Source organism: Microcebus murinus, chromosome 24, assembly GCF_040939455.1.
Source record: "Microcebus murinus isolate Inina chromosome 24, M.murinus_Inina_mat1.0, whole genome shotgun sequence".
NCBI lineage: Eukaryota > Metazoa > Chordata > Mammalia > Primates > Cheirogaleidae > Microcebus > Microcebus murinus.
This window is the reverse complement of record NC_134127.1, coordinates 8,881,600-8,905,071: the sequence shown is the minus strand read 5'-3', so window position 1 is coordinate 8,905,071 and position 23,472 is coordinate 8,881,600. Positions and strand designations below refer to the sequence as shown.

At 37.5% G+C, this 23,472-nt stretch overlaps 1 protein-coding gene across 6 annotated transcripts in view; it reads left to right on the top strand.

Moving 5' to 3' along the window:
• The window catches only part of NRG1 (neuregulin 1), a 1,019,909-nt gene that overhangs the window by 834,199 nt on the left and 162,238 nt on the right, over positions 1-23,472 (top strand). For all 6 annotated transcript variants that reach the window (XM_075997404.1, XM_075997403.1, XM_075997402.1 and 3 more), the window contains exon 2: positions 13,957-14,134. In XM_075997404.1, the coding sequence (XP_075853519.1) occupies positions 13,957-14,134 (178 nt within the window). The remainder of the gene's footprint in view (positions 1-13,956; positions 14,135-23,472) is intronic.

Here is a 23,472-nt window from a genome sequence, read left to right as displayed (position 1 = left end):
TGGTAAAATTGTAAAATAGTACAATGCAGTCTTGAGAATATAATTTACGCAGAGAAATCCTAACTGATAAATAATTGTGTTTACTAGGGAAAATAAGTTGTTACTGGGAATAAAAGTTTTCAAAATGACATAACACCAACTGAGCCGCGTCCATCTGATTAATATCAGTTGGCTGTGGATAGATTTAGTGATCAGTTGTCCAGGCCTCAATTTAAATAGGAAAGAAAGTTGGGTTGCATGGTTAAATGGAAAGGATATAGCTACCTCGACAATTTTTAGTGCTGTCAGATTCTAAAGATGAAAGATTTATTTCACAAGTCATATTATAGTCAATTATATACTAATTGGCTAGTGGGTTTTCTACCCACTCCTCCCTAAGCAGGATGGAAGCCCTAGGAGAACAGAGATCTTATTTGTCCTATTTATGTCCGTATGCCTAGCACTTAAAACAGTGGAAACCATGTAACTGATGCACAGTAGTATTTGTTGAATGAATGGAAATCTAGAAATATCTAGGAGAATGAAGCCAGTTATCTGTATGAATGAAGAGGATCTGGATACCAGTTGGATGCCAGAAGAAGGTCTTATAAGTTAATATAAAATATTCTAATGTGTTTGGCTAAGAACAGACCATGTAATCAGCTGATGTCATGTGAGTAATAAAGGTAGTGGTAACCCTGATAAATTCAATGTGTTTTGACATAAATCCTGTGCATTAGAGAGAAACCAGTGGCTCACTTGATATAGAGTATTTGAATTGCAGATTGACTTTGTTTATTTATTCTTCCATTCAGCAAACATTATTGAGCACTGTGCTAAGTTACTAAGATAAAAGATGCTATAAAAGAAAAAGCCCCTGACTTCCAGGAGCCTTTTGTCTACTGAGTGAAACAAATACCTATAAAGATAAAATGTATCACATTAAATGGAATAATAATGGTTTTATGGGAACACAGAAGAGGGATTCCCAACTTATTATTCAAAAGATAAGGTTGGGCTGGGTAGGTCACCAGGTGCCTATAATCCCAGCACTTTGGGTGGTCGAGGCTGGAGGATTGCTTGAGGCAAGAAGTTCAAGACCAGACTGGGCAACATAGTGAGACATCGTCCCTACAAAAAGATTTTTAAAAATTAGCTGGGTATGGTGGTGGGCACCTGTAGTCCCAGCTACCTGGAAGGCTGAGGCAGAAGGATTGCTTGAGCCCAGGAGTTTGAGGTTGCAGTGAGCTATGATCTTACCACTGTACTCCAGCTTGGGGGGAAGTAATTTTAAATTTTTGATGAAGTTGCAAAGATAAGACAGAGAGCTCCCCAAAACCTCTTTATCCAGCTCCTTTAAGGTTACATAACCTTGTTACATTGATCAAAACTAAGAAATTAACATCGGTACAGTACTATTAGGTAACCTGCAGACTTATTCAGATTTCACCATTTTAAATACATACCTCTTTTAGTGCTGAAATGAGATAATGTATGGAAGTGCTTTGTAAACAGTACACTCAATAGTGGTAGTATAAGAAATGTCATCTGCCTGAGCCCAGGGTAGGTCACTGATGGTGACAGTTGCATTCTCTGAAAGCCACTTTAAATAATCTAACCATGAGTTCTCTATATTTTAGCTTCCTGTAGTAACCTGATCAGTTCTATCCATGAATTTAATTAATTCCTTATGGATCTGCTGTTAAAAGAAAAAAAGCTATAATTGATGTAATGTTTATGGCAGGGGTCCTCAACCTTTTTTAAACAGGGAGCCAGTTCCCTGTCCCTCAGACCGTTGGGGAGTGTGGCCACATTCCACGCATGCGCACTGTGGGCCCAGGACTAGTTGGCTGCTAAGCAGGACAGGCAGCGGCAGCAAAAACACCTGGTGGGCCGGAAAAACTGTCCTCAGCGGGCCGCATGTGGCCCTCGGGCCGTAGTGTGAGGACTCCTGGTTTATGGTGTGCTTGACAGTATCCTATTCAGAATATGTGATACAGTTCCTTGATTCTCTCACTCCATTCTGTGTACGGTAAACCCACCTTCCAAATGAGAATGAGGCTCACAGAGGTAAAGGATTTGGTTAAGCCATGCAGCTCTAGGTGGGAAAACTGGAATTGGTACGTGGGCCTGCCTAACCCCAAAGCCCATATTTTTCTGCTGTATGCTACACACTGAGGCATTTTCCCGTACAGCCTCCCAGAACAAGCATTTTCCAACTTACACTTCTTATTGTGCAAAACTTCATTTCCTTTTTTATTATAAAACTGCTTGCTTCATGCTCCAGGGGTTTTCCATGAAATCGTGGTATTCTGTGAGTCTCAAGGCATGCGTTAGCTCTTTGTAAGATTTCACAACTTGAAAGACCCGACATTTTCCTTCTTGGCCTTCCTTTTGTCAGTCTTTAGGATTCTATAGTGATGATTTAGTCTCTTCCTTTCTATTGGCCGCCCTTCCCTTTGAACATTTTTGTGACTCTTGATAGTTTCTGGCTGCTTTTTAAAAATTAAAAAAAAATTGTGGTTTTTGGTCTCAAGGAATGACCAAAGCTATGTGTATTGTTTAAAGTGTTAATTATGTAATTTTGTGCCATCTAGATTTATATAATCTAATTTTTTTCTGGCTTTTTCAGACATTTATGGTTAATGGCAATTAAATCAGCATTAATAATGATAATTTTTAAAAATATGCAAAATGCTTTTATCAACTCTTTTTTACTAGATTTTCACAACTGTATTGAAATAGGTATGGCAGGTGCTGTTTCTTCTCGTTTATGCACAAGACTATTGAGGTTCAGAGTAATTTTTGTGACTGTTCAGTGTCACGAGACAAGTACTTCACTCAAGTTTCCTACTCTCCATTCTTATTGTTGATAGAGACCATCAAGCTTCAGGCAGAAATGGCAAGGTATTATGTGTACAGTTTACCAATTTCAATTCAGGGACAATAAACTATTAGCCAATAATCTAATTAACCTTCTTTCTAAATAAAAAAACACAAAAGATATTTCCAGTGGAGTGCTAGTGTCCTTAGGGAGGAATAAAATCTACATGTGGGTTTGCTAAGTAAGCTTCACTTTGGCTTCATTTTGTGTAACCTTCGTGTTGAGAAAATTTTATTGTAATTTAAGAGCCAGTGGGTTATCTCAGAACATTTAGGAAGCAGTTCGCTTTCATTTCCAAAAGATTCTTTAATGAATTTTTGTTTTTATGTAAAATAGAGGAAACAAATTCTTTTTCTTATTGTGATTTTGTGTGTGAGTGTTTGTGTGTTGTCTGAAACCAAACAACATTGACTCTGATCGTACAATTTGACTTCCAAAAACTGTATGGGAAAATGTAGCCGCCTGGTAGTTATTTTACATTGGCCACAGAATTAGATTATGTGAGATGATTAATAATGTAGCACAAATTTTCTTACCATCAATGATCTGTTTCATTCGACTCTGGTCATTTCCCACCTCTTCTGCAAGTTCATCTCACTGGGAGAGAAAGTATGATTTGTGCCTTCCCTGGTTTTGTCCATTGGGTAGAAGGGGACCTGCTTAATAGTGCAAAGATTCTCACAGCTTTAAAGATCCTCAGAAAGTCAAATTTGCACCCTACAACACTGGCTACTTAAAACTGTAGTAAACAGAGCAGATAGAAGTTTAACTTTATGAGTAAATATACTCCTTTTAATCCCAGCATGCCCATTTTAGTGTCCTTCCACTTAATTAGTTATCTGTGGACAAAAAGGAAAAATCAGAAGGCCATGATTACTGGGAAAATCGACCTGCCCAACAAAGAAACAGATTCCAGAGGTCCTGAAAGGACACATTTATTTCATAATTAGGTCTACTAAAATTGTGTCTTTACAGAAGGAATAAGTTTCAAATGGCTATGTGAAAAAATGGACCGTGGAGAACTGACATTTGCAGATCATTCAGGGACTTTGTTCATTTATTTGCATTGCTTAAAAGATCCCCATAATCGTCATTGTTTCAAACTCATTGTAATCAAGTGCTAATAACTCATCTTACCTAGAGATTTATTTGGTTGAGACCATGTAAATAAATTCCTCCTTTCAAATGAAAAAAGACAGTTTTAGTGACATCAGTTAATGAAATGTCATCCAGTCTGAACAAAGAAACAATGGTTATAAAGACAATGTAATTCTAGCCTACTCTGAAGGCTGAGGTGGGAGGATCACTTGAGCCCAGGAGTCCAAGACTAGCCTGGGGAACATAGGGGAACCCCTTCTTAAGTAAATAAAATAAAGACAAATATTAACACATCCAAGTTATGTCAATGTGCTAAATTTACTTAAGCAATAAACAAATCAGAACAGAAAAAAAAAACATGATGATAAGAAAATAAGTGAACATATATCAAATTTTCAGTAACTGGATATTTCTCAATTTCTTTGTGTAATTGACATGTTATAATGCATAAGGAAAAAAAAAAACTGCTTTCTGATGACAGAAAAGATCAAATTTATAAGCTTACGCCGAATGAAATTTGCTATATCAATTAGGTCAAATTATACGTGATCATTCTTTTTTTTTTTTTTTTTTTTTTTTGAGACAGAGTCTCGCTTTGTTGCCCAGGCTAGAGTGAGTGCCGTGGCGTCAGCCTAGCTCACAGCAACCTCAAACTCCTGGGCTCCAGTGATCCTTCTGCCTCAGCCTCCCGGGTAGCTGGGACTACAGGCATGCGCCACCATGCCCGGCTAATTTTTTATATATATATCAGTTGGCCAATTAATTTCTTTCTATTTATAGTAGAGACGGGGTCTCGCTCTTGCTCAGGCTGGTTTCGAACTCCTGACCTTGAGCAATCCGCCCGCCTCGGCCTCCCAAAAGCTAGGATTACAGGCGTGAGCCACAGCGCCCGGCCAACGTGATCATTCTTAACGCCGCGAGTTGATGACCTTAAATGAAGCTTGCCGGACATCTCTTTCTGTCTGTGAGTGGGATGTCCCTATAATTGGGGGCAGCTGTGGTGGCAGCACTAATTAGGCAGCCTGTCGGACACTCGCCTTCCAGCTGCAGGCCGCTGTGCTGCGATCCTCTCCAGCATTCACTGTCACAGCCTGTCGCCTTTACACCTTGAAAGAACAACGTTAATCCGATCAGACACTTTTGTTGCCGGATCCTCACGTGGGGGTTACCACATTTCAGTGAACACAAGAGTGAGACATGGCACTGTTCACCCTTGTGGCATTTGGCATACGATGGATAGACAGCCACATAGTTCATAAGAATTATTATTATTATTTTATTTTTTTTTTTTTGGTATAATGTCAGTTGCAAGTATTCTGTCTTGTTTTATTTCCCCATCAATCATCAAAGTAGCTCAGAAAATTCAGCAGTTTTGCATATCTTCTTTCTCTTCCAGACTGTTGCACTTGGAGTAGGTGCAGAAATAATCTGTCATGTAGTGTATCCTGGGTTTTGCCAGGAAAATACAACCACTATTGATATATCAATAAATTAAGTCTTTAGCACATTTGAATTATAAAAATACAAAGGATAGCAAAGAATTCAGTTTATTGTCTAGCAGTTAACAGTAAGGGCTCTGGAGTCAGATTTCCTGGGTTCAGATACTTGCTCTAGCATGGACTTGCTGTGTGACTTTGGGAAGGTTACTTTACCTCTCTGTTTCTGTTTCTTCATCTGTAGATTGGGAATAATGATAGTAATACATATCTCCTGGAGTTGTTATATTAATATAACTTAAAAGAGTTAATGAGCATAAAGTTCTGGGTTTTTTTTTTGTTTTTTTTTTTGAGAAAGACCCTCACTGTGCCCAGGCTACAGTGCAATGGCATCAGGCTAGCTCATAGCAACTTCAAACACCTGGGCTTAAGTAATCCTTCTGCTTCAGCTTCCCGAGTAACTGGGACTACAGGCATATGCCACCATGCCCGGCTAAATTTTTCTATATATTTTTAGTTGTCCAGCTAATTTCTTTTTATTTTTAGTAGAGATGGGATCTCGCTCTTGCTCAGGCTGGTCTCGAACTCCTGAAGCTCAAATGATCTGCCTGGAAGGGTAATTGATGGTGATTGCATTGAATCTTTAGATTGCTTTGGATAGTGTGGAAATTTTAACAATACTGATTCTTCCCATCCACGAGCATGAAATATCTTTCTATTTTTATGTGTCCTCTTCAGTTTCTTTCATCAGTGTTTTGTAGTTTTCATTGTAGAAACATTTTACTTGTTTGGTTAAGTTTATTCCCAGGTATTTTATTTGTAGCTATTGTAAATGGAATCACTTTCTTGGTTTGTTTTTCAGAATGTTTACATTTGGCATATAGAAATGCTACTGATTTTTGTCTATTGATTTTGTATCCTGCAACTTTACTGAATTTATCAGTCTAATAGTTTTTTTGTGCGGAGTCTTTAGCTTTTCCTGGATATAAGATCATATCATCTGCAAAGTAGGATAATTTGACTTCTTCCTTTCAGACATGCAAGTTCTTTATTTCTTTCCTCTTGTCTGATGGCTCTAGCTAGAACTTTCAGTACTATGTTGGATAACAGTGGTGAAAAATGGGCATCGTTATTTTGTTCCAGATCTTAGAGGAAAGGCTTTCTATTTTTTCTCATTCAGTATAATTAATACTTGCTGCCTCACACTTATACTTGCAGCAAACACTTGAAGTCCTATTTTGTATTAGGCCCCTGAGATCCTGTATGTCATCCATTGCATAAATTCAGAAATTTGGGTGCTTGAATATAGTGCCAATCAAAATGGACACACATACACACACACACAGTAATAACAGCAGCCTAAGCCTCCAAATAGGGTCTGTGACGACCTACTCCTTACCCTAATTTTTAAAAATATCTTTGTAGCCATTGTCACTCATTCTCATTTGATTTGGTAGGGATAAATTCCTTAAGTCAACTTCCAGCTGTACTTCCACCTTTTCAAAAACAGCCTTCGGAGTATGGTATTCGGATGTAGAATACAATTAGTCATTTTCTATGGCCTCGGCATAAATATGCTATTTTCCTGGGTTGATTGTGGCTCATACCCTCAAATCAAACATTGTAAAGAATCATAACTGCTTTTCAGTTGACTTGGAGCAATTAACTATGAGAACTAAAATTTTGAGGATATCTATGTGTAATAAACCCCCACCAAAGGAAACCAATATGATCGGGAAATCTAAGTCAGCACTAGTAGGAAGCCAACTTTGGCTGTAGGGGCACCACCATTGTGAATATTAGAAGTAAAATGCTGAAATACTGCCTCCAATTTTATTTTTTTTATGTTGTATAATGGCGTGTTCTGTACATGTGGTGTGAGTATGTTTGTAAAGGGATTATTCAGTAGTGCATATACGCATCCTTACTCAGTGTGTAGCAAGTTGGACGTGAAATTCTAAAATGCTATTTCCGGTGTCCAGCTGTGTCACCCCCACTTTGAGGCATAGTCCCAGTGTGTCTACTGGTTAGGTCTAGTTTGCTGCCAGTGATAGACAGAAGGAGTTTGAGAACATCTTATAAATAAAATACAGAATTTCACAGTGACTTTTCTTTGCAACGAAAGCACCTACATGTTGACCCCATTCTCAAAATGTCCTTCCTGAAAATGCAAGCATCACATGGGAACCCCGTGTCGGGTCCGGGGGTGAAGGAGCATCGGGATCATTGTGTCTGAAGCCTGATTCAGCCAGGGCCCAGGGCAGGACGAGCGCAGCGTCGCCACCTGTGGCAGCGATCGGTGTGACCTTGCTGGGTGCATCTTAATATAACTCAGCATCACCGACTGCATCGGTAGCAGGGGATTAAAACCTGCGTGTGTTCTGAAATACCGTCGCCGCCACAATCTGCTGCCTCTTTACACAGCTCTATTTACACGTTTTAATCTGATCGGACCAGTTTTCCCTTGTATAGCCAAATTTGTGAGTTGCCGCTCAGAGGAGAAGACCAGACGGCAGAGCCTAAACTTTTTCCACACTGTGCAGGGCCACGATCGTCTTCCTGAGATAGAATAATGAGGGAGAAATATGATCAGGGAAGGAGTTTTGGAGTCTCTCTCTTGCAGTGATTTATCTACCTCTAACATGCCTGTGAACTAAAGGACTCGCTGCATAGAGGGCTGATTAATGGTATTCGTGTGGCTTCCATTAACTTACGTAATTGTCAATCACCAGTTGTCACTGAGGGATCTGCACATGTGCAGTGGTGGGCTTTTTAAAGCTGTTATACAGGGAAAAACTTCACCGGGATCGCAGCTGAAAGCTCACTGTTACTTGATAATATTTTGCAGGTTTCCTGTTTAATTTGTTCAATGTGTTGAGGCTCTTCAGATTAACTGCATAAACATGGAAAGTAATGGTATGAGCTGGTTTTTGCATTGTCAGATCCTTCAGAGGCCAGAAATAACAACTTATCTAGTGTCACACGCTATCAGCTCAGCTCTGCAGCATACAGCAAACAGCCTAGAATTTGTTTCCTGTTCTTAACAATGCGGTACAATATTTGATATAGCAGCACTGATTATATATGAAAAATAAGGCCACAATAGATGTTTAAAATAAGAGGGTTGCTTAGATGAGTGGTTCCTTTATTTGCAAACTCATTTTGCCTTTATCACAAGTATTTATTCACTCATTAAACAGTCGGAATAAATGAACATCTTGCATTACGTTTTTGTGTGGTTAGAATGTAAAATTAATATTTTGGGATTGCCACTGCAATTATGGTCTACGTTGGGTGACATATCAAATAAGAAAAGTAGAAGTGCAAAAGTAGACTTTTTGAGTCTATCTAGTATACCTATTTGCATTGAGTTAGAGTCAGAAGAGTATGTATTTGCGATCTTATAAAACTCTTTAAAACACTTAAAGCCTGTACAAAGAAGTTTTAAAAAGAAGAGCCTGTAAAGTGTGTGGCATTGCTCTCAAGGTTTTTGCATTTCTATTTTAAAAGGCTTTTTTTTTTTTTTTTTTTTTGCACTTGACTGTCTGCCTCTGTTGATGCATTTCTAAGGGTGTGGATATGTTCATATTAATGTCAAGCAAGTTTGAAATAGATTTAGACAGAGACTGCTTAAAACTTGCTCTATCATTAAATTGTTTCAGGGTGTGGAGCTACCGCTTCTAGAAACACACTGAAAGCAAAATTATGAACTGCGGCAGACCAAATACAATTAAATCATGCTTAGGATTCTCAGAACACCTCCTACACTTGAAGCATTAACGTAGCACTGGCCTTGCCTTCAACCAATTTTTAATTAACAGACCATTTACTCTTTGATAAGAATCGAAAAGCAAGTAAAAAAATTTTTGCAGATTTTAAAGTCAAGTACTCATTTAAAAAAAATGGACCGCAAATTTAGATACTATCCTAGACCTTATAAAGTATTAATAACAGCTAGGTATTAGAAAGTATTTGGTGTAGTTTTTTTGATAAAATAAACGAGGTTATTTCATATGAGTAAACTATATGTCTCAGAAACATGTACATGTTTGAAATGTATTTCATTAATATATAGCTATTTTTATAATCTCGGACAGAAGAAAATTTACTCTATTGAAAATGATCTCATATGGACAGATGAGAAAAATCATACCAACCACACAAGGTTACATATTAGTTTGGTTTTTTAGGAAGAATCTGTGAAATATCCAGGGACGTTCCATTAGTGCATATATCCAAGAAGACAAAGGATTTATTTATGTTATTGCCAAGTCTACTGGACACTTTAATTTGGGTTCTTCCAAGAGTGAGTGAGGATCTTTGTCCTGACAGCAGAACACTCACAGATCAAAGATCGAGTTGTGTGGCTCTGTTAGTGGTGCACAGGTTTGTTTCTCCATTTATGCTTTGGTGGATTTTTGAGTTAACTCCTTAAAAGAGCTATTCTCATGGTATAGAAGTTACCCCTGAATGACACAACAGGGACATTATTACAAGTGAACTTCAATGGATGCAAAGTCAGAGTGGCACTTCTGATAGGGTTGAAAAACTATGTGCAAGAGAGAGAAACTGAGGCTAGTCAGTAGAGGTTTACCTGAACCCCAAACTTTAAGAAATGTTTATACATCAGGGTCAGCTTAAGGAGTGGATATTTTAGTGAGTACATAGATCATCTCTTAAGGCAAAGGATGTATTGGTCTCAGCATATGAACCCTCAAGGGAAAACGTAGATGTTGACCTGCCCAAAGAGGGATTGGTTTCCTTCCATCAAAAGACCTACTGGGACTGGATCCCTAAAGTCACAGCTGTGAGGTTGAACCATATGAGGATTTCAGTGCAGTGTCACTCACAGAATTTAAATGGCTTAAATTATTAAATGATTTTAAGTTGTAAATTACTAACCCAAATATTTGCAAGAATTTCCTTCATGACTGCCAACTTAACCAAGACTTTAAAAGTATTTAATGAAACCTGGGTCTTTTATTTAAGGGCAGAAAGACCAGACAAAAAATCAAAGAGAAACCAGGCCTGCTTTGTGTGTGTGTGTGTGTGTTTTTGCATGTGTTTGTATGGGCATGTATGAATGTATTTCGTATTTGCTAAATCATCTGAGGTTTAGTTGAAGACATCATGACATATCACTCCTAAGTACTTGAGCAGATCCCTCCTAAGAACAAGGAGACTTTTCTGCATCACCACAATGCAGTGATCACACTTGAGAAATTTAATTTTGATATAATATTTTTATTCACATTTCCCCAGTAGCCCCAGTAATGTCCTTGACAGTGATCGTCCCAGTCAGTAGCACTTAGTTGCCATGTGTCTTTGACCTTTTAGTCACTGCACTTAGTTGCCATGTGTCTTTGACCTTCTTTGATCTAGAGCACATTCATGCTCTTCTTCCTGTATCATTCATGATATTTTACATTTTTAAAGGCTAGACCTGTTGTTTTGTAGACTGTCACTCAATTTGAATTCATCTGATTGTTTCATGTTTGAAATCAAGATTCTTAATAAGAAATAAATGAAGAGAGAAGAGGAGGGACAGGGGTGTGTGTGTGAGATAGAAGAAAAGAGGGAATGAGAAAAAAGGAGTGAAAAAGAGATGCAAACTGATTTCATGATGAAATGTTTATCCAAAGTGAAGAAAACAGTCCAGTGGATTTATGTTCAGACTGCACTGATGAGCAAACGTATGGAATGGTCAGTGAGGGAACATGGTGTTTATTGAGAGTTACGGGTGTCTGGAATACAGTTGACCCTGGGACAGTGCAGGGATTAGGGGTGCCAAAACCCCTACACAGCTGAAAACTCATGTACAAGATTTAACTTTCCAAAAACTTAACTGTAATACTAATAGCTTACTGTTGACTGGTCAAAATCTCACAGATAACATAAACAGCTGATCAACACATTCTGTATGTATTATGTATTATATACTGAATTCTTATAATAAAGCAAGCTAAAGAAAATGTTACTAAGAAACGCATAAGGAAGAGAAAATATATTTGCTCTTCAGTAAGTGGAAGCAGATCATCATAAAAGCCTTCATCCTCACCATCTTCACGTTGAGTAGGTGAGGAAGAGGAAGGGTAGGTCTTGCTGTCTCCTGGGTGGGAGAGCTGGAAGAAAATCTGCATGTAAATAGATCAGTGCACTTCAAACCCGTGTTGTTCAAGTGTCAGCTGTACAGTATTTGGGACATTGTGTTTAAGGCGTCCTCAAACTATGGCCCGTGGGCCACATGCGAGTGTTGTTGTTGTTGTTGGGTTGTTTTTTTTTTTATTTCGGCATACTATGGGGGTACAGATTTTAAGGTTTCAATAAATGCCCTTCCCCCTCATGCGAGTGTTTTTGCCCGTTTGTTTTTTTACTTCAAAATATGTGCAGTGTGCATAGGAATTTGTTCATGGTTTTTTTTTTTAACTATAGTCCGGCCCTCCAATGGTCTGAGGGAGAGTGAACTGGCCCCCTGTTTAAAAAGTTTGAGGACCCCTGGTCTAGACGCAAGGGAACAAGCCTTGAGAGTTTTTGTTATGTGCCAAGTTAAAGGTAAGACCCACTGGGGGGAAACATTGAAACTAGTTCTTTTAGTGTATGCATAAAGTAATGAGGCAGTTTATTTTTTCTAATATCTGTAAACCAGTTTCTTTGGTGCCATTTAGTTCCAGTAGATTTGTTTCTTTAAAATCCTTCACTAGACTGAACAAAATTACAAATGAGCTTTAAGGAGTTAATGGAAATATATAGACACCATGCCAGATAGAGGAGAATTGAATCTGTTTTTTAAAAACCTCTAAAACAGAGATTCAGGAACTATGTCTTAAAAAGAAGATATCTATGAAGGCTGTTCAGAAAGTAGATCTTATTTTTAAACTGTCTAAAAAAAAAAAAAAAAAAAAAAGAACCAGATGTAATCATCAGGTTTATCGAAGGCTAAGAGCAGCTGAAATAAGTTTTCTTATTTGGTGGTGCGTCTCCATGTTTAGTGCCTGCGTCTCCAATCTCATCTCCTAGGCGCCGAATAAATAAAATGCAGGGTATGTAATTGTAGGAGAACTGCTAAGAAGTTACAATGTTCAAATGGTTTTTGCTGTAATGAATTGGAAGCTTCATATGTTCATTCTGGCATTTTTTGGATTTACTTGGTAAAGGCAGAGTTGTAGCAAAACAGATGCAGTACCCTGAGTAGGAAAGGAACCCCAATTCCTGTTCATGTGTTAGGTGGGCCCAACTGCTGTCACTGGAGTCTTGGTTGGTCTTCTTACTCAGTGAGTAATTACACACTGAATCAGTGAGGGACAGTCTCATTTTCCCAGGTTTACTTTTTGGGATTTCCTGTTAATCCCTGAACCAGGGCAGAAGTAGACTTTGTAGTTGGCTTTTTTGAAGGCTCAGTGGAAACTGGGAGTTGTTGAGATCACAGGTGCTGTGCTGTTGATTATTAAGTGAAATTGTGTGTGCAGAGAAAAATCCATCCGTCTCTGCTTTTATTTTTTAAAAAACTTTTTTTATTATGAGAAACTCAGGTACACTATATAGCATTGCATAACAAACCACCACATGTACCTGTTGCCCACCATCCACAGTGATCAGCTTCTTGGTAATTTTTTTTCATCTTTGTGTCTATCCATTCCTCGCCATTATTTTGAAGCAAACTTCAGATATTATAAGATTATTTTTCCATAAATATTTCAGTAGATAATAGATATTTTTTAAACAGTCTTGCTTATAGGAGAACGGTAGGTAGGTGTTTAATGTATTCTACAAGTCAGTGCACAATGTAAGTACTCTAGTCTCTGTTGAGAAGATTTAGCAGTGCTAAATCCAGTCAAACTGATAATTTGATGGGAGTGTGTGTTGTGGTCATCTGGAATGGCCATTGTGGACAGGGCACCAACTGTGTAGTTCCAACAAAAGGGTGATATCACCAGAGAATTTCTGTGTTGAAGAAAGGAGCCATTGTTAAGATTTATGAGTTTTCTTTGTTATTTGGATCCCCTCTGAAGACAGGATAGTGAAATGAGCCCTAAATTCAACTCTCTGCACCTTTTGTAACCGTGGATAAGTCAGTCACTTACTTAATCTCTGAAATTAAACTTCCTGATTTTAAAAATTGGCGTGATGCTTCCTGTACTATTCACAGAACTGTGATAGACTGTGATTCGGGATGTGACTGTGCCTTAAAACTAATGGCCTGGTTAAATATTCTTCTTTAGCACAAGCTTGTGGTTCTTTGAAATCACCAATGTTGAGGATTCTTAATGGCATCAGACACATAAAGAGGAAGAAAGTAACAATCTAGAAATTTTTTTTAGGAATAATTTTGTAATCTAGATTGATTTTTTTGTTTTTTTTAGTATATTTTAATTGAACATTTTATTTTTCTCCAAGTTGAGATATATTTTGAATCACCCAGTTTGGATTATTTTTTCTCTGGGTTATGAAAAACTTTGGGAATGGTACCTTGATCAGGCTTAACCCAACATTATTATCTTTCTCTTTGAAAGATTGCCTGGTAATCAGAACTATTTTTTCCTTCTCTTTTCTTTTTTTTAGCTTTGCCTCCCCGATTGAAAGAGATGAAAAGCCAGGAGTCTGCTGCAGGCTCCAAACTAGTCCTTCGGTGTGAAACCAGTTCTGAATACTCCTCTCTCAAATTCAAATGGTTCAAGAATGGGAATGAGTTAAACCGAAAAAACAAGCCGCAAAACATCAAGATACAAAAAAAGCCTGGGTAAGTATAATGTATATAATAGCAGAGGCTGCCCCTAGCAGTAACATGGTATAAAATGTAAAAATTATTTAGACCCTAATAAATGAATTTACTATCAAAACATGATATACAATAAATGAGAAGATTTTTCATTATATAATGAGCAGAAATTGTGTTATCACATAGGAAAGAATTCACAGTTTCTGATTATCACAACTTTTAGATGAAGAAAGGAGAATTGTAGAAGTGAGGGGAGATGGAAGGGAAGAAGGAAGGTAGCATTAGTAATAGATCTTAAAATTTAGTTTCTTTAAAATAAGGCAAATGCTGTTTAGAGTACCAATGCCTTATATAACCAAAATCCCGACTTCATTATAAAGGTTAGTAAATACTTACAGTTGTGGAAAGAGTTGGAATGTAATCAGTTGAGTTTGGACTATTTTCAAATGAAGGGTTAATCTACAATTACATCTAATAAGAATTTTTAACCAACAATTCTGTTCAACTACATCACCACCATAGCAGATGAACAAATTAGGTAATCTAGGCTAGCAAGAATCATACATTTTCCTACCTTCCTTGAGGAGTCCATATTTGGAAGGACTTCATGTGGTTCTTGTAACATCTTAGTTGATTTGTTATCTACTCTAAAATGATGCTTCATATTATCCTTACACTTTTTCATTTCTTTTTTTTTTTTCTGAGGCAGAGTCTTGCTCTGTTGCTCGGGCTAGAGTGACATGGTGTCAGCCTAGCTCACAGCAACCTCAAACTCCTGGGCTCAAGCAGTCCTCCTGCCTCAGCCTCCCAGGTAGCTGGGACTACAGGTGCACACCACCTTACCTGGCTAATTTTTTAGTAGAGACAGGGTCTCGCTGTTGCTCAGGCTGGTCTCGAACACCTAAGTTCAAGCGATCCTCCCACCTTGGCCTCTCAGAGTGCTAGGATTACAGAGTGCTAGGATTACAGGTGTGAGTCCCCACACCCAGCCTATCCCTATACTTTTCATTTTTATTTCTTTCCTTACTTAAGAATTGTTTCTTCTAATATCAAACTACATTTTGAAATTAGAGAAGATGTAAGTGTGTTGGATTTTTGCTTCTGAATAATCCTTTAATCAGTGTGGCATGAATAATAGTGGTTCCAAGCTCAAAGATGCCATTTTTTTTACCTCATTACCTCAGAGACTTCCAGTAAAACCTCAAGTGTTATAACAGAAGCAACAGAAATATCAAATGTATTTTGATTTTACAGGACATTTACCAAAACATTTTCACGCATTCATGAGCAAGTTGAGATCAAAATTATTATAATAAGAATTTAATCTTATTTAAGTGTTTAATTGCCCTATTAACTATAATTAGAGACTTTTTCTAGTTTCCATAGTTTTAGTAACTATACTGTTTACTCTTGTTATTGATTGTGTCAGCAAGATCTATTGATTTGTAAGTATAATAAAGCATTAGACAAAAGGTGGTGTCACTTACAATACTGTAAAGAGACATGGCATTTTTATACATATTCTTACTTTTCTTAACAGCATTCCAATACATATCGTGTTTCCCCGAAAATAAGACCTACCCACAAAATAAGCCCTAGCAGGATTTCTAAGCATTTACGCAATAGAAACCCTACCCCGAAAATAAGACCTAGCGATGGGCGTGGCTATGCAGCTTATCTGCACAACCCATGCATTTCGTGGCGGAGTGGGAAAGAAAAGGAGCAGCCCTTCTCATCTGCCCCATGAGAGCTCTCCTGCTCAACATGAGAGTTTGGGGCCAATGGTTCTAAAGGAAATAGAGTCGCAAGAAATTCAGGATGGAATTCGGGATTTGGAGAGTTATGATGATGTTCCAGAAGAAGACGACTTAACTATATTTGAATAAATGTAGATCGTTGTACCATACTTTAAAAAAAATAACACATCCCTTGAAAATAAGCCCTAGGGTGTCTTCTTGAGGAAAAATAAATATAAGACCCTGTCTTATTTTGGTGGAAACAGGGGAGTAAGGATAGTGGACCAGTTAGCACATGATGACTATATAATTTTGCAGATTAGGAAATCGAGGGTGAAAAAAGTGTTATGTTGACCGGGTGTGGTGGCTCACGCCTGTAATCCTGGCACTCTGGGAGGCTGAGGCAGGTGGATCGCTCAAGGTCAGGAGTTTGAAACCAGCCTCAGCAAGAGCAAGACCCTGTCTCTACTAAAAATAGAAAAAAATTAATTGGCCAACTAAAAAATGAAAAACAATATATATATATGTATATAAAATTAGCCGGGCATGGTGGCGCATGCCTGTAGTCCCAGCTACTCGGGAGGCTGAGGCAGGAGGATTGCTTGAGCTCAGGAGTTTGAGGTTGCTGTGACCTAGGCTGACGCCATGGCACGCTAGCCCCCGCAGCACAGTGAGACTCTGTCTCAAAAAAAAAAAAAAAAAAAAAAAAAAGAAGTGTTATGCTTTACTTAAAGTCATGCAACTAGTAGGAAGCTCGGTGAGAACACAGATCTATTTCTTGGATTCCTTAATGCCACCCTCCTCCTTTAAAAATGAAGACAAACCATGTTTAATAACGTACGTGTGTGGGAGGTGGAGATACAGTGAAAAGATAAGAATGATTCTTCTAAAGAAGTCGAACAAGAAAAAAATGACTCTTAGATACTGGATTGAATAGATTTTGGTGTTCGGTTTTCATCAGACAAGTTAGCGCGTGCAGGGTAACATCTCATTTATTTCTATGTGGCTGTCAAATAAAACCAGTAATATTTAATTACCCATGAATGCCTGAATCCTAGGAGTGTGCAGAAATCCAAGAGGTATAGGGTATTGTTTCTATACCCAGTGACCTTTGAGATTGTATAGGGATTATCTAGTTTAGTCTTACGTGAAACATAGGCATTCCAGAGATCACGTGCTAAAACACTCTAAGAGGTGGGGCTGAGGGAAGGCAAGCTGTACCTAGGCTTACAGAGTAGAAGAAAGCATCTATTGATGATGACCTGGAGAGAAGCGAATGAAGTTGGGTAGATAAGATAAAACAAGGAATTCAGAAAAGGCGAACTGACTGGAATGAATGTGCTTTAGAAAGGATACACGTATACTTAAGGAGGTAATTTGTTACATGGCTTGGATGACATATAAAAGTATCATTAGTATTCAGACAGGCATTTTCATATTGGCTTCATAGGTCCAGACAGCTAAGAGCACTGTCTACATATTAATAAAAACCCCATTATACCAGAAAGGCCAGTAGTCAGAAATTACTTAACAGTAGCCTTTCTGGAAGGAATTAAATGGGAAAAATGTATTCAGGTTATGTGACTACAAATTACTCTCAGCAAAACATTTAACATATTTGATCTAGAAGACCCTCCTTTGTGCAGAGTGGACAGTTACTTGATAAGTGATCAGCTTATCAGTTGTCAGAATTGGGCATTTTGTCATTTCTGAAGTTGTATCTTTTTATAAAACATAGTATTGGCAGATTTTTTTTTTTAAGGTTAAAGGATCTAGTTGAATGTAAATTTAAAATTTGCTAAGTACTCTATGCTTTCAATTTATTCTGTAAATATAAGTAGAATGGACATTATTATTTTTATACCATTAAAAATTAATATCCTGAGAATAAAGGAAGTTAAGTTTCTTCCTGTATATCATAATGGTAATGAATGCTTAAACTTAGATTTGAAATAGATCTGAGTCTCGTGTCTTTTTGTAACAATGTGTGATTTTGTTATATACAATCAGAACACAGGGCTTGGCATGCCTAGGCTTACTGTAATGTCTTTAATTTTAAAAATCTTATAATTCAGGTTCATCCATATAATAATAAATCTTTCATTTCAAAGATATTCAGACTTATTAACGTGTTGTGGTGGTTAGTTGGTTACTTGACTTAAATTTTATCTTAGGCTCTGATCAACCAAGCAGAGGTGAATTTTAGTTTGAGATTTAGGATTTCCCTGTGATTGTCTTTATTTAAATAAAACATTGACTATTTTCCAGTCCTTAGTCTAGGTTTCTTTTTCACATTTTATCATCTGGATTATACAGAGCAGCCAGAATTTCCTTTTAATCCCTTGGGGTCATGAAAAGATTTCACAGCAATGTGCAGTTTTTATTACTTTGTAAAATCGTGGCCTCGTATAAACTATAAACTACATTCCTACATGTTCTCCTATGATTCTGAATTCACATGTGAGCCTTTGTTTTGTTTGGCTAAGCTGTGTGTGGGACCAATTAAAAGAAATGGAAACTGCCCTCATGCTAGGTGTCTGCTTCTCCCTTTGTTCTTTGTTTTCCTTGCCTGGTGGGTGATTTTGATCAAGCAAACTGGTTGAAGAACTTAGTGTGTGACAGATTCGTGTTTGGGGGCCGTCAGACTGACCTCATTTAAATATCCGTCCTATATTCGCCTTATTAAAGACCAGCTTCCTGTTGTTTGTCTATTTCACACACTTTGGACATCCTTAATTTTGCCTCAGCTCTTCATTTCAACACTTACGTATTTTAATTTTGTTTAAAAATGGCTCTAATTCATTTGTTCACATTAAAAAATTTTTTGAGAATATTTTTTCCCATTGTCAGTGGCTGCCATTCGTTGATTCTATAATGGAAAACGTGTATACACATTGCCTTCTCTTATTAGCTAGGCAACTCTGGCACGTCACTTGAACTTCATATGTAAGGAAATCTCCATTTTTTTCATGTAAAAAATGAGAATACTCAGTGGCAATTTTATATGTTTTATGCAAGGTTTTTGGTACAGTACCTGGTTCTGTTGCTTAAAAAGTCCTTTTAGCCAGGTGTGGTGGCACACACTTGCAGTCCCACCTGCTTGGGAGACTGAGACAGGAGGATTGGTTATGTTTACGAGTTCGAGACCAACCTGGACAATATAGCAAGACTCTGCCCTTCTCTCTCTCTCTCTCTCTCTCTCTCTTTTTTAAAAAGAATCCCTCTTTCCCTTCTGTGCCCTTGTCATGATTAACAGTTTTCCAGTATCTGAAGCAGTATTGAACACGCACACACACACGCACACACAAGCACAGTTTAAATGATTCCTTAGGGGTCAGAAGAATAAAATTGTATAGACCGAGATGATCTTCCATATCTACATTTTAACCCCTTGTACTCGGATGTCAAGTGTGACTCGACACGGTTAGCAAAAATTATAGAGTTTAAATTACTCTTCGAATGTATCAATAATTTGAAGTATAAAAAAAGTCAATGGCTCACGCCTGTAATCCTAGCACTCTGGGAGGCTGAGGCGGGTGGATTACTCAACCAGCCTGAGCAAGAGCAAGACCCCCGTGTCTACTATAAATAGAAAGAAATTAATTGGCCAACTAATATATATAGAAAAAATTAGCTGGACATGGTGGCGCGTGCCTGTAGTCCCAGCAACTGGGGAGGCTGAGGCAGAAGGATCACTTGAGCCCAGGAGTTTGAGGTTGCTGTGAGCGAGGCTGACGCCACGGCACTCACTCTAGCCTGAGCAACAGAGTGAGACCCTGTCTCAAAAAAAAAAAAAAAAAAAAAAAATCCAAATAAGTTGGTATGAAAAGAAACTCCAGTTTTTTATTCTATTGCTGAGCTTTGTAAAATATGGAGTATTTAAAAAATTAAATCTCGAATGGAATAAAGGAATCAAGAAAAAAGCAAGCAAGTGCAAAGGGTTAACCTGTAAATTGTAGTAGAAAATTCAAGCTAAATAAGAAAAATAAAAACCATTGGAAACTTCTGAGCACTTAGTAAAAAAATTGTGCTTTTTGATACAAAAAGTGAAAAAGATATTAATGTTTATAACTTTCACTTACAAATTTGCATTAATTAATTTTTACTTTATAGTATTTTTTCTTATTCCAAAAGTAATGCATGCTTGTTATAAAAATCCAAATATTTTAGGAATGTAGAATGTAATTATCATAATCATAGCTAACACTTATTGAGAGCTTACTATATTGCAAGCATTGTTTTAAACAGTTTACAGGAATTAACTCAATATTTTTAGAAGGTAGAAATTCGCTGAAACACCAGCCCTTCCCTAGATCCTCAGAAAACTCATCAATGAGAGGACAGAAGTTTAAATTCATGACTAGAAGGGAATTCAATAATTTTTCTGAGTTAACGTCTTTCTTATAGATACTGTGTGGTAACCTAGTGAAAGTAGAAAAACAAGGCTGTTGTACCCATGGCCCCAAATCTTTTTGCAATAAATAATTTTCAAGAAAAATTTGGCCCTTCCTTACGTCATTCTGTCCTAACTCTAGGACACAAGGATTGAAGAATCTCATAGTTAAATGTGTCATTAGAGTTCAAGGAAGCCTTAATGATCACCTAGATCAGTAATTTTTCAGTTGTGTCCCTGGAGAATTCTAAATTTCTATTGAATTGCAAAAAGGGTTGCCAACCACTTTAACCTGAATACTTTATGGTATTTTTGAATATGAGGCTCTGATTTAAGCCTTCGTTTTAAAACGGGATTTTGTTGCAGAAATAGTTGAAACCACTGATCTAATTTAGTCTTTCTTTGCATAGAGATATTCCTGTAAGAATATGCTTGGCAGGTGGCTGTCCAGACATGAATCTCTCACCAGACACCCTATCCATGTTTGCGTGCTCAAAAAGTTCTTCTTTATACTATCATCCAAAACATGCCTTCTTTTTCCTGTAAGACTTAATTTTCCTGTAAGACTTAGCAACCCCAAATAATTTCCTGTTCCAGATGGCAGCCAGGAAATATATCTAAATGGCTACCCATTCTTCATTCATAATTGCCTGCCAGTGAGACCTCTGTGTCTTAAACAGAATCCTATCTAGTGATAAGATTTCTAGGCCCTCTTCGATTCTGATCACCCTCTTCTAAAGTCCTCTAATTACTGTTATTTCTCATCAAACATCACTCCCAAGCATAATTCAGTATTCTAGATGTGATCCAGCCAATGAGCTATGTATTAGGACTTTTATCTTATTTAATTCATGCTCTGTTTTAATACTAACTTGGCTGGAGCACGCATAAGTTTCTTTTTTCTTCTCTCTTTTAAAAACAGTTTTTAAAAAATGGGTTAATTTTAAATGTATAGCTAATTGAAATCCTTTTTCTACATATATTGTAGTCGAGGCATATCTTTCTCCTCTTGTATTTCTAGAAGCCACTGATTTTTGAACCTGAATCATTTGTTATGCTTATCTTGATTAAAGTGAATCTAAGTCTTGGCCCATTGATGTACTGTGCTAGAATTCCCAATGGTGTTCTGTATAGAAAGGATTCTGTGGCCACGTGTCACGCCTGCCTTAGAAATTCACAGTTACAGGCCAGGTGCAGTGGCTCATGCCTATAATTCTAACACTTTGGGAGGCTGAGGGAGGAGGGTTACTTAAAACCAGGAATTGGAGATCAGCCTGAGCAAGAGCTGTCTCTACAAAAAATAGAAAAATTAGCTGGGCATGGGGGATCATGCCTATAGTCCTAGCTACTCTGGAGGCTGAAGCAGGAGGATTGCTTGAGCCCAGGAGTTTGAGGTTACTGTAAGCTCTGAGGATGCCACTGCGCTCTAGCCTGGGTGACAGAGTGAAATCCTGTCTCAAAAAAAAAAAAAAAAAAAAAAATGCTCCATACAGAATTTGCATAAAGTACTATCTTAAAGCAACCTATTTAATGTAACATTTATTTTAGCATACAACATTTTTTTTCTTTCTTTTCCCTTTCTTATGTCTTCCTCTCCATATTTTTTAAAAGCATAACATTTGATTACCTTACTAGAATAGTATTCCAGGAAACACTGGCCAGGCCTATCAAAAGAATTTTGATTGTAAGAACTATCCCTTTAAGATGATGTTAATTGTAAATTTGATTACCATGTTTCTTATAGTTCAATCCGGTTCCACAGTTAAAAGAGTAATTGCACAGGGTCAAGAAAGAGTTCTTTACATACAAACAGTATTGTTCCTAGATTTATATAAGTAGGAAAGATGGAGTGTTCTTGAGGGTATTGTAATAATTTTGGAGTTTACATTCTTGGGATGCTGTTGTAATAATCTTATCTCAGAATCTGGGGACTTAACAAGAAAAATTACTATTTTCTTAGTGCAGGAATTTACTTTTTCTCTGATATCCTGATGTTCAAAGTCAGGATATTATTCTTCATACTGATGTTCTTCATGATTTATTTCTTGTTAGTGGTTTCATGATCATACATAAAAAATCTTTTAGCAAACAATGTTAAACATTGGGCTGGAAAACCTTATAGTATTTATCACATTGTTTCTCACTGTTCAAGGGCATCTGTCATGAAGGCAACTTGTCTTGTGTGGACTAGGTATATAAGTAGCTGATAATTCATTTAAAAATATTTTGAGTACTCAAAACCAGGCTTATAGGTTATCAGAACCCAACAGGGGGTGTGATATCCTAATAGTTTTGTATTTTAACCATTATAAAAGTTCTTATATTTTATTACTACAACTTAGTATCTACTTGTCATCAAAATGGCCTATTTCAGTTTATAGGGATACACTTCAGGGAAACTTCTCTGTGAATAACCTCTGTGATTCAAATGTGACTATTCCTTAAATGGGCCTCAGTGCTCTCCCTATTACATAGATAAACAAGGCTATTATTATATTAGGCCCATTTTTTGGTCAACTTTTCTCTATAGATCATTATTTTCAGAAAATATTAACGGTATGCTATGTGAATGAGAAGAATAAGTTTGAGAAAAACTAAACAAGAGCACCCTCCTTTTGGAGAGTACATTAGCATATTAAAGTCCTTGAGAAATTTTGTGGGATTAAAAAAAAGAACTATCTTCGTTTAACCTAATGTTTTCCGAACTTATTTGAATATAGATGGTTTTGTTTTGTTTGGTCCCTCCGATTCACCTGTTAATGCCATTGTGAGTCATTACTACTGAATTTGAGTTTTCAATCCACATGTTGGTTTGAGTATTGCTGCCCCCCTGGTCTGTGCCACCTCTGATGGGCTGTGCCTTCTTACTATTGCATCTTCCATTCCCACAGCCAGCGTTAGGAATGTTGAGTCCAGCTGAGAGTTTACATGAGATCAGCCAAATATTTTCTTCATTTATTCAAACATCCAATCACGCATGAAGGCACACCAAGGACAAAGCAGTGATATATAAGAGGAGACCAATAAGTTTATATGACAGACCTCCTACCCTTGCAGAGTATATGTCCCAGGTCCAGAGATGAGATCCACCCAAAGAGCCCTAATAAAGAGGATCCAGAGAGAGATACTCAGGGCTGTCAGAATTTAGACAAGGGAGAGAGCAGCTCCAGCTGCATGATCGTGAAAGCCCCGATGAAACAGTTGGCCCTTGAGAATGGGCCCTGAAGGTC